Genomic DNA, 12,070 nt, shown 5'->3' with positions numbered 1-12,070 from the left:
TGCGGAGCTGGCGGACCGGTTAGTCCAGGGGCTACAGTTTCTGTGATACCTCTTTGGATGCGGCTCCTTTGATTTCTAGGCTGTCTGTATCCGCAGTGGTCCTTCGACGTATTGTCTGGCTGAAATGCTAGTCTGCTGACCAGACTTCTTCTAAGACCTTATCTGATCTCCCTCTTGTAGGGGGTCGCCTATTTGGAGCTTCCTTGGATGACATCGTTCAGGGTCTCATGGGGGAAAGCGTACTCTTCTTCTGCAGGTTACTAAGGGCAAGGAGCCCGGTCTTAAATGTGGGCCATTCTCCTTGGCTCCTAAGCGGCCTCTTTGGCTCTCAGGATCTCAAGATTAGGTCTCAAAAGTCAGGGCCTCCACCAGAGGTTCCAAGAGGACCTGGTCTGGCAAGCCACGAGCAGGCTCTTCCAGACCTGTGGACAAGGCTGCCTCTGCATGAAGGGGCGCCCTCACCCGTATCTGGGGTGGGGGGGGGGGTGTCTTCGCTGGTTTCCAGATCCATGGACTGCCCTGGTACACAGGTCAAGTGGGTCCGCAAAAGTTATTCGGTCAGGCTACAAGATAGTCTGGTCTTGTCCTCCGGAAAGGTTTTTTTCCCTTCCAACCTGCACTTGTCCCCAGATCACTTATGGGGTCTCTATGGGGCAGTGCCAGACATGTTATTTCAAGGGGGATTGTTCTGGTTCCGACTTCGGAACATTTTCAAGGGTTTTTTTTTACTCAAACCTCTTTACAAACCCTAGGAAGGAAGGCGTCCAATTCTGGACCTCAAGGCGCTAGGCTTCTTTGTGTGAGTACAGAAGTCCTGCATGGAGTCCATTTACATGGTAGTGGCGTCCCTACAGGGAATTTCTTCTCACTTTCGACATCAAGGACGCCTACCAGCACATTCTAATATCTGCTGGTCGCCAGCGCTTCCTCCGTTTTGCCGTTGATGAGGAGCATTATCAGTTTGTGGCACTGACCTTTGGTCTCATCTCCGCAGCTCGGGTCTTCATAGGAGTGTTGACCCCAGTGTTGGCATTTTTTGAGTCAGTGGGGGATCGCGGTACTGGGGTACCTGGACGATCTTCTGTAAGCGGAGTCTCTGACTGTTCTCATGGACTATTGGATATTTCTCTGTGAACTCTGAGTGAGTTTGGTGGGATCCTGAACATTCAGGAGTCTGCTTTTGGTTCTTTCCACAAAAAATGGCCTGTCTGGCTCTAACTCTGGACTTGGCCTCAGCCAGAGTGTTTCTTCCTTGGGAAAAACTACAGAAGTTGCAGGAGGCAATTCAGCTTCTGTTGTTCAGCAGTCAGTCATCCCTCTGGTCTTGCATGCACCTGCTAGGCCATGATGGTGTCCACCCTCGAGGTGGTCTGTTTGCACAGTTCCACACAAGATCTCTGTTAAAGAGATTCTGGTGAAATGGGTCAAGGATCCACGGTCTCTAGAGGTGGCTTCTCTCTCGCACTTTTACAGGGAAAATCCTTCTCCTCCTGTACTGGACGATTGTCTCCATGGATGCCAGCCTGTCTGGGTGGGGAGGCTTCCTCAGCACAGAAATGCTCAGGGTGTCTGGACTCTGGCACAGCCCAGACTGCTGCCGATTAGTGTACTGGAACTCAGAGTAATCAAATTTTGCATGGCTCATTGGACAATCGTCTTCAGGGCTATCCGGTACAAATTTTTTCAAACAGTGCCACGGCTGTGGTCTGTCAATCACCAAGGAGGCACAAGAAGTGTCCTGGCGGCCCGGTAACTAGCCGGCATTCTAAGGTGGGTTGACTGATTTGTTCCTGCCCTCTCAAACTTCGGGCCACAACTCCTGTGCAGAATTCAGGCAGAAGGGATTCCTGTCATTGTCTAATGGCTCACAGACTGGTCTCACTGGTCTTGGTATGCCGGTCTAGACGGCTGGTCGCCGATGCTCTTTGGGGACTTCCTCTCAGGGAGAATCTGCTGTACCAAGGACCAATCTTCCATCCTGCTTTACAGTCGCTGGCCTTAACGGCTTGGCTGTTGAAGGCCAGGTGCTGAACGGTGGAAGTTTGAATCTGTGATTCCTACACTGTTAAAAGCTGGGAAATCTGCCTCTAGGAAGATCTACCATTGTATGTGGAAGATGTACATTGCATGGTGTGAGTCTCTTGGGGTTCATCCTTGCTCCTCCTCTTAACCTTTCTTTAAACGTGGTGCTTTGCCTCTGTCATTCCTTCCTAAGGTGGTCTCTGACTGTCATTTGAACCTCCTGAAGGAAACTGCCTTTCATGTCTTGGATGTTGTCCGGTCAATTGGGGGGGGGGGTGTACCTGGCAGCTACGGAGTCTTTTAGGAAGTCAGACTCTATTTGCGCTCATGGACGGACCTCAAAGGGTTGTCCGCTTCCTCTGTGACCATTTCCAGATGGATCAGACAGATGGTGATTCAGTCCTATTGCATCAGGGGTCAGGTTCCTCCTTTCCCTGCACTCTACAAGGGTGCTTAGTGTCTCCTTCATTCTGTCTTCAAGCGTCAGTGATGCAGGTTTTGCAAGGCGGCCACCTGGTCGTCGGTGCACACTTTAACAAAGTTTCTTGTAAAGTGGTTGTGTTAGTATCTGTGGATGCTTCTTTTGGCAGCAAGGTTTTGCTGGCTGCGGTTTAGAGGACCTTGTCCTCTTTGAGGGTGTTTTTTGTTTTTTCAGGTGAGCTCCTGTTGTTTATTGTTGAGCTCTGTTACCTGGTTGGCTATGGTTAGCCTTGCGCATTTTTTCTGCTGTTTTCCCACCCCTCATGTTTTAACACTGCTTTGGAATGTCCCAATGGTTAAGAATCAGGAGCTGTGTCCGTCAGTGAACGGAAGAGAAAATTGGATTTTTGACTTACTGTAAAAATCCATTTCTCTCATGTTTGATGGACACAACACCCCCCCCCCCCCCCCCCTCTGTGGAGTTGTAATTCTTCTGACACTGCTTGTAACAAAACTGAGTGCCTATAGCTGAGAGTGGGTTTGTATACCCCCTGGGACTGCCCATAGGCGTAGTCAGGTTTTTTTCTGCCTAGTGTCCTACTCCTGTAGGGGGCAGTATAACCCAGTGGTTAAGAATGAGGAGCTGTCTGTCAATGAAGCTAGTGATGCTTAAAGTGGCTGACTTAAAATGATACTAAACACACACTGTTTAATCTACATTGTCCCTTCTCTTTCTGTATGATGGCACTGTAATTATTGTAAATAAAAAAACCTAAGTACTTTTTCTTTTTCCCCTAATATACACCTGTCACATAACCCAGCTCTTTCCCAGCCTGTCTGCAGGGAAACCAATACGGGAGGAGCGTCTAGTACTCTGCTGGTCACATGTTCAAAAAATAAAAATAAAAATCTAGTGACTATGGGACATTGCCACCAAACATGATACATAGTACCCATCTGGCCACAGTATTGAAAAAAAGTGGGGGATGCCGACGGGTGCATCTTTACAACCCTGGTCAGGCCTAAATGCCAACGTAAGTGTTTAGTAATTCACTTCAACTAGAGTTGTGCTAATATACTTAGATTGGCAAGACATTGCTTATGCTCTGTCGGATAGTTCAGAAGTGGTATTCAAGTCCCGTTCCCATTGAGTCATGTAAGGAAGCTTAGTGGTTGGGTCAATAAGGGTAGCGTACAATGTAGATACCTGTCGCCATAAGAGGCCCCTTGTTTGAAATAATTCAAAAGTTGAGTGTAAGAGGTCCATCTAACAAACTAAGTTTAGATCGTACAAAAGAAATAAGTTGAGTATAACCCAGAGGGGTGTAGATCAATACACTGTTTTTAAATTGTCATACAAATATAAATTTGAAATCAAGCTTTAATATTTTGTGGAAGTAACAGGTTTCTGCCCGTTACAGGCTGAGTCACACCCCTCCAGCCTGTGTCGTAGAATAGGAGGATGAAGCCTCCATCAATCTACATGTAATATCCCACCCCCATTGTATTTAGCTTGTTAGTGGGCATGGAGGAGGAGGTGGGGGCTGTGATTTACCATTGTGTATACGCCTGCATATGTAGTATTTTAGCAATAATTTTTTTTTTTTTTAATGAATTACAAAAATATTTTTGAAAAATGCTACAAGCTGTTTTCTCGCTGATTTGAAAGCTGTAGATACTGTTTCATAAATAGAGCCCTGTGTCACACCAGTTGTTTAAACTACTGAACTTTTACAACTTCACTTTTCGTCTCATAAATTTACCCTTTAACCACTTTAAGACTGGAAGGATTTGCCCCCTTAATGACCAGGCCCTATTTTGCGATTCGGCACTGCGTTCCTTTAACGGACAATTGCACGGTCGTGCTGCGCTGTACCCAAATAAAATTGACCTTTTTTTTTTTTTTTTTTCCACAACTAGAGCTTTCTTTTGGTGAAATTTGATCACTTTTTTTTTTTTCACAATAAACGACAGTTTTGAAGAAAAACAATATTTTTTCACATTCTGCTATATGAAATTCTCAAAAAAAAATGTAAAAATCTAATTTTTTTTTTAAACATTTTAGGCCAATTTGTTTTCTGCTACATATTTTTGGTAAAAATCGCTAGAAGTGTAATTTTGATTGGTTTGCGCAAACGTTATCGCGTCTACTAACTACAGGAAAGTTTTTTTCAATTTTGAGACATTGTGGCGGACAGATCAGACCCCTAACTGACATTTTTGACACTTTTGGGGGGACCAGTGACATTACTACAGTAATCGGTGCTAAAAATATGCACTTGCTGTAATGACATTGGCAGGGAAGGGGTTAACCCTGTAGGTGATCAAGGGGTTATATGTGAGCCTAGGGGAGTGATTCTAATGGGGGGAGGGGGGGGCATGGCTTCTGAAATGACCATAGACATGTGATCCTATATAGAAAGATCATATGGGCTCTCTGACCATTCCAGGGAGAAGAACAGTCGGCTGTGTTTACAACAGCCGACGTGTTCTCTCTCAGCGGGGAGCGATCGCAGGTGTCAGGCGGCAATCTGAGCTGCCTGACACACGCATCGGCTTCCCCGCTGACGATCGGGGGCAGGAGTGCGCCCGGCTTGCGCTTGCCCCCTAGCTGCCACCAAGCAAACAACGTATCCATACGTTTTGCCTGTACGAGCCACCCTGCTGCTATAAATATAATATATATGTGTGTGTGTATGTATGTATGTGTGTGTGTGTGTGTGTGTAAGTGGTTCAATCCCTGAGAAAGCGGCCACGCTCCCATTGATGTCAGGACTTGCATTTAGCTTTAATAAAAATGAACATTGCACACAGCAGCTCTACGTTCTTCTGGTATGTTTCAGCCTCCTAATGAGATTTGTTGAACTTTTATTTCCCTTTATTTTTTCCCACGAATTGTTGTTTTTTAGGGCTTTTTTATTTTATTATTTTTTTTCCATTCTTCTGCAAGGTGTCTGACATCCTTGCTGATCATGGCTTGTGTGTGTCTGTGTTTTTGTAATCTTTCATTGTAAATCTAGATACAGTATATGCTTTTAATGTAGTTTATTTTTTTGTTTGAAGTGGTGCTCTCTGGATGTCCTCATCTTACACTGTCCTTTTGCATTCTGTTTGTCCCAGGATATCCTCCCCCTGTATTACTTTCCTCTTTGTTCTGATTGTCTCGTTTAGTCCTGGTTGTTTTGGATTTCCCTATTTTTTACTGTCTGTCTGGTTTATGTCTTTCAGTTGCTGACAATTTTTCTTTTGTTTTGTCTCATTTGTTCTGTCTGTTCATTGCAGGTGTCCGCAATGTCACTGCGCTGGGTAATGTGATCACCTGGCAGAAAGTGGATTACGATTTTAGTTACCACCAGATGGAATTCCCCTGTAATATTAATGTGCTCGTCTCCTCGGAGGGCCGATCGCTGCTTCCAGTAAGTCTCATCTAATTTTATTTCCCATGGACATACAATGGGTAACATGGCAGCTACCTCTTCACTAGGCAGCGTGGATACTGATAATGCCCATAGTGAGATTCAGCGTACTGGCCTCTTTGGGTAGCTGCTTCGGCCAATCAGAGGAGCTATGGAGTACCGCAATGGTCTGATAGAGGTCTGATTTAGAGCTTTTTCTCTTTATTTCTATTTATTTATCCTAATACACAGTGGTGAGTCCACATATAATTAAATATACAATTCCTGTGCCACATTACTAATTCTAATTGGGACACCAAGGGGCTCATTTATAAATATAAAAAATAATAAAGTAAATATCGCTGTCTGCCCTGTTATACTTTGCATACCGCAGCCCAATGCAGCTGCAGGCTGTGGAATGTGTAGCCCTTTGGCCTTGCTTTGTAGCAGAGGGAAATCTGTGAATAGTAAGACTCCTCCATGCTTTTATTTTTCCAACTTTGTATTCCTGAAAGTGATACTAAACCTAAAAAACTTTTTACCTTTAATGCATTGCTTTCATGAAGATAAATGTTTTCAGTTTCCTTGTGCCCCTCTTCCCCTGTATGAAGAAGAGAGCAGCGCTGTGCACGGCTGCATCTGTTTTCCCCTTTCTTCCTCTTCACACAGCATTTGAGCAGCAACAGAACCCATTGGCTTTTGCTGCTGTCAATCAGAGTTGAAGCGGAAATGTAGGCAGGCCTAAGTCCCGCCGTGAGTCTATGGTGCACGGCTCCATAGATACACAGGTCAGGAGCGAGCACACACCACGTGTCCCCCTTAGCAAACTGCTTGCCAAGGGGACATAAAAGAGAGGAGGAGCCGAGATTGCCGCCGGGGACCCGAGAAGTGGAGGATCAGGGCCGCTCTGAGCAATACAACTGGACAAAGCAGGTAAATATAATGTTTGTTTGAATTTTAAAAAAAATATAGACGTTAACACTTTAAGCCAGTGGGGGCCCATCATACACATGTAAAGCACATTGGTGGGCTCTAAATGTGCCAAGGTATTTTTTTACATAGAAAATAAAAAAACACTGCGCTAGAGTGAAAAAGAAAGATGCCAACACTCAGTCAAGATACACACTCCAAACAGATAATAGAAAAGCAGTGCTAAAATGATTCCAAAAAATGATAAATATGTGAAAAAAATTATTAAATATAAACAATTGATTTTTAAGAGATAAACAGTCATAAAATCGAAAAAATATTGAAAAACCTATAGGTTAAAAAAATGATGTCCACAGAAGCAGATGCACAGAAAAGTCTTTCTCCTAACTCCATGTAAGAAAAACCCACAGGTGAAGGAGGGAGTGAATGATAAACCAGAGAGATGACCAAAAATGATCCCGCTTCACACCCAATCTGAGTGTAACACAAAGTGCTTACCAGAGGTGAATGACCACTAAATTATAGGTGGTCAAACCGGACATAGAGAAATTAGGTCTCCCTCAAACCATAAAGGACTCCATCCGCTCACAGTATTCCAACGATACTCGGAAAACAAAAACCAGAAAGCGCTTCCATAGTGCAGTAACAACAACCATTTTATTGGAAAGAATATACATTTGCACTTACACGATTCTGTGGTTAAAAAAAAAACCAGCATAAAAGCACAATCTGAACATATGGCAGAGATTTGGGGTGTTTCTACAGGCTTCCCTCCGGGTTCACTTAAATAGGGCTAGAATATCTTGCTATATAAACCAATCACCAAGTTTATCCCGGAAATCAAACTATGTAATCACTTGCCGACCGCCCGCTGCATATACTGCAGCAGGCTGGCTCAGCTGCGCAAATCGCCGTACCTGTACGGCGGTTCGCAGGAGCACCCCCACTATGCAGCGGGGATGCTGATCAACGGGACTGGCAGCACAGATTGCTGCCGGGCACCCGCGATCGCTCCCTGCTGAGAGAGGACGGTCTGCTGTTGTAAACACAGCAGACCGTTGTTCTCTCTGAACTGATCAGAGCGCCTGTGGTCCTATATATAGCCCTATTTTCTGTGTATTTACCCCAGAAGCATCCATATTCTCCTGTAGGCAGCTAAAAACCACAATCTATGAATTCCTGTGTCACTTACCATAAAATCTTTATTTTGCAGTAAGTACAAAGATCCAATTATTACATTTCTGAACATCTTATGTACACTGTCATTAGTCACCCCCCTCCCCTTCTCATTCAGGACTCCTAACTCTTGTATGTAGCAGTTTTTTTGAGTTTCCTATTTTTCTTGTCAGTCAGACTGTCAGATTCACTTGAAGCCGCAGCTGGTGCCCCCCAATATGGAGCAGTATATGGAGGCTTTGCTGTCTGCTGTCCAACCATCCTTGCTCAACAAGTTCCGCATCTACCTAAGCCTTCTACGACTGATGGACTACAGTATTTCCGAGGATGTTACCAAGGTATGAGAAATCGCGGTAGAAATGGGAGCCCTTAAGGTGGTGGGTGGAGCAGTTGTTAAACTCACAGCAGCTAGACATGATGGGTACACTGGAAAGATGTGGGCTTCATGGTTGTCATCCCGGTACAGAATTCGCTACCCAAGGGTATCGTGGATCTTAAACAAAGATGCAGTGTAGGATTTCAAACTTCGCTGGCTGCATGCTTGTTACAGGCAAGTTATTCCAGGAGCCGCAAGAAAACACTCAAGCATGTGCAAGCAGAGGCAGCATCCATATTTGTATACTGATAGGTTCTCTTTGATGTGACACTTTGTACACATAATTAGACTTGTATGGTGAGCTTGACATTGATCTGTTTGTGGAAATATTACAATACAGACAATAGTCAGATAAGTCTGTTAATATACAGCTTCCCCCTATAAGGCCAGGTGATAGAAATCTGATTTGTCTTGCATGCTAAAAAAAATGTCAAGTTTAATTCTATAGGATGTGTTATTGGAGGAGCGGTTTGGTCCCAGAGTGGGTTCAGCTCTGGCAGTTCATTTAATAACTTTCTAGATCTGTTATTCTCTTTATAATAGAACTGTGATTTTTTTATTTCATTTTTTTTCTCAGTCTGTGGAAGATGATTTTGTGGACATGAGGAAAGATGATCCTCAAAGTATGAGTGCTGATGACCTGCACAGATTGCTGCTTGTGGCTCGGTAAGTGTGCTCAATTGCCTCATCTTCCAAAATGTGATCTCATGAAATTTCACATCCTGTCAGTCTCCATTATGCAATCAGATAGAAGATGTGTAAGTTGCACACAGTTACTCTCACAAGGAGCTTGGGGCTATAATCAATAAGTCCACTCGAGTTGGTATGAACTTCAAATAAAATCAATTTATTAGTCCCAAATTACAAGATGAGAACCACTGAAAAATGACTTTAAACATGGGTACATTACCACAAAAGAGCCCGCCTGGCTGACCCAGAGATGAAAGCCACATGCCCAGGTCGATGCCAATTGGGAGACTAATCCTGCAGCTGATGGATAGCACATCAATGGCATGTATTAAGGGGGGAGGGAGGAAGTTGGGGACCGGGTGCCTGCAAACCGTAGAAGGATGGCCGCTTCTGTGTCACCTGCTGCTGTTTGTGAGCCATAGGGTCAGCAGACCGGATGACAGGGAAGCCAACAATAGCCTGCTGTCCTCAGTCTGGGCAGAGGACAGGAGGGAGGGGGCAAGCCTCCAGCAATGTAGAGAGACGCCAGGCACTGCAGCCTAGAAATGACATCACTGGTGCAGGTCCTGGCGGGGAATGGTGAAAAAAAAAAAAAACACTGACTCTCTCCGTAGACGCTGCAATCCTGGGCCCAGGAGAGAGGTGGGGGGGGGGGGGGGAGCCGGCACTGTGTGGTTTGAGCTGGCAAGAGCAGTCCTGGAGTTGGTGTCATTGGCTGCGGGCTTGCTAGTGGTGCAGGATCAATAAAGCGGGCAAGGAGGACCTATGGGTGACAACCAGTTTCACTGCAAAGAGCCTTATCAAGTAATGTCTTGATACGACTTGCGAAACTACATACGGTCTGCCGCTGTAAACGGGCAGACCACTGTTCTGTCACTTATGCCAATGGCTCCTGCTGCTGTCTCAGCCTATGAGGGAGAGAACTGGATTGAGGGGTCGCAGATGAGTACTAAGGGGGCCTTTGCACTCGGAAGGTTTTTTTTTTATCTTCATGCATAGAATGTATAAAGGTAAACCTTCAGCCTTTAGCACTACTTAAGGTAGGCGAGCAGCCCATTACTTGCCTGAGGAGGTAGTGGGGGAGGGGGCCAAACTACGTTCTGTGTCTCTTATGGACACACAGAGCAGTCTTACAACCAAGTGCCCTCAGAGCAAGGGGGCGGATTGAGGAGTGCTGGCGGGGGTACCCCAGAAGAGGAGGATCTAGGCTGCTCTGTAAAATCATTACACACCGAAGGTAAGTATGACATGCTTATTGAAGAAAAAAAATCTGCACCTTTTTACAATCCCTTTAATAAACATGTTTGAAGATTTCCACACACCTCTGATATCAATAACATATAATTTTGGGACTGTCTACCTTATGGGTGTTGGCCCTCCTCATCCCCAACCCCCCCCCCCCCCCCCAATTCTCAAAACTTATGTGCAGAATTGAATTCTGTGTGGTGGAGATGGGTGATATTATTGGGATTTTCTTGTTCTTTTTAGGTTGCTTTCACTCAGCTCTGGACACAGATCTCTTTCCCGGGAGAGGTGGCACAAAGCCAAACAGCTGGAGTCACAAAGGAAAAGTCGTCTCCAAGACCAGAAACATTTTGGTGGCAATGAACTTTAATTTTCATTTTATTGCTATGCTACATTCCAAGAAGGGTGGGCCTGGCCCTTTTCTTCACCAGGGGGCGCCTCCTGTCTCCATAAACTTTTACAGAAGTGTCCTTGTCAGCTTGCTTTTTCATAGATGATATTTTTTGATATTAAAAGTTCTAAAATATTTGTCTGTCTGTTATTTCCTCAGAACCCCTAACTGGCCATATCAGTAGGACTTGCCTGGAACTCTGGGAAAAATTAAAAATACACATAGGAATTTTTTTTTTTTCCAGTAGTATTACCACAGCAGTTTAGTTTGAGGCCCTCCTCCCCCAGAAACCGTTTTATTGCCAGTGTTTATCCTGGCAGGAGGTCTGTTTAGTATCCATTGAGGGACATGGAAATTCAATTACTGCTGGGTTATACTGCCACCTAAAGGAGGGTTTAGACTGTGACAAACAGTGGCAGTGTCTGATATAGTCCCCTCTCCCAGCATGGCCTTTGTTTTTGCTAGTGTCCCAAGAGGCTCAACTTGTTTGAATCTTAAGTCTAACCACCCCCCCGCCCCCAACAACTTTTTTTTTTTTTTTTTTTTGGTGTGTTTTCATTTAAGATTTTTCTATGAGTTGTTTGAGCTAGTCTTTGCACACGGAATAGTTGATCTTCAAAATTAGCTTTGAAGGTCCTAAACAGACCAATCGAGAGAAGTCTATCTGAGGGCTTGCTTAGAATGTGTCCTTTGGGCATTGTGTTGTGGTGCTGTCAGGAGCCGTGTCCTTGACCTGATCACCTCCAGCCATTCTAACTTTTACCAGCAGCTGGTTTGAGTATTTAAGGCCTGGTTTTGTGCCTTCAGCTAAGTTGTCCCCACTCTGCAATGTGACATGTCATATCCCAGAAACTCTGCGTTTATTGGATCTTTCCAGCCTACAAACCACTAATGGTAGCAGTGCTGCCTTCAATGCCATATGTGTACTTCCACGTCTTCCTCTGCAGAATCTTTATCTAAGGCAGAACACTCTTGGGCAGCAGGCAGGTCAGCAACTTTGTCTTATGTTGGGTCTTTAGAGTGGTTCTAAAGCCAAAACTTTTTTTTTTCTTAATAAAAATTACACCTGTTATAATTACCTGCTCTCTGTAACACAGAGCAGCCCCGATCCTCTTCTTTTCGGATCTCTTTCCTGTGTTCCAGGCTTTCTCCCCTTCAAGCAGTGCCCCCAAAGAAAGCAGCTTTACCTGGGGCTACTGCTGCATGTGCATGCCCACTCCTGAGCCGCTGCTCTTTGTTTCCATAAGATGCATATAGCTGTGGCTCCCCCCCCCCCCCAAAAGCTCTCCTCATTGGCTGTACTTGTCAGCAGTGGGAGCCAATGGGCACCTGCTGCTCTCTTGGCCAATGAGGAGAGGGATTTCCAGGACAGCGTAGTCTCTTGTGCACATTGCTGGATTGGGGGGGGGGGGGGCTGCTGCTGCT

General features: G+C 45.0%; 1 protein-coding gene across 1 annotated transcript in view; it reads left to right on the top strand.

The window, feature by feature from the left end:
• Positions 1-10,782, top strand: part of MCMBP (minichromosome maintenance complex binding protein) — a 41,762-nt gene extending 30,980 nt beyond the window's left edge. The window contains exons 13-16 of the mRNA XM_082269297.1: positions 5,725-5,858; positions 8,117-8,281; positions 8,897-8,985; positions 10,498-10,782. Of these exons, the coding sequence (XP_082125423.1) occupies positions 5,725-5,858; positions 8,117-8,281; positions 8,897-8,985; positions 10,498-10,624 (515 nt within the window). The 3' untranslated portion in view covers positions 10,625-10,782. The remainder of the gene's footprint in view (positions 1-5,724; positions 5,859-8,116; positions 8,282-8,896; positions 8,986-10,497) is intronic.
• Positions 10,783-12,070: the final 1,288 nt, after the last annotated feature.

Source organism: Pelophylax lessonae, assembly GCF_965119305.1.
Source record: "Pelophylax lessonae genome assembly, chromosome: 9".
Lineage (NCBI taxonomy): Eukaryota > Metazoa > Chordata > Amphibia > Anura > Ranidae > Pelophylax > Pelophylax lessonae.
Note: the sequence above shows the minus strand (reverse complement) of the source record. Positions and strands in the feature narration are given on the sequence as shown.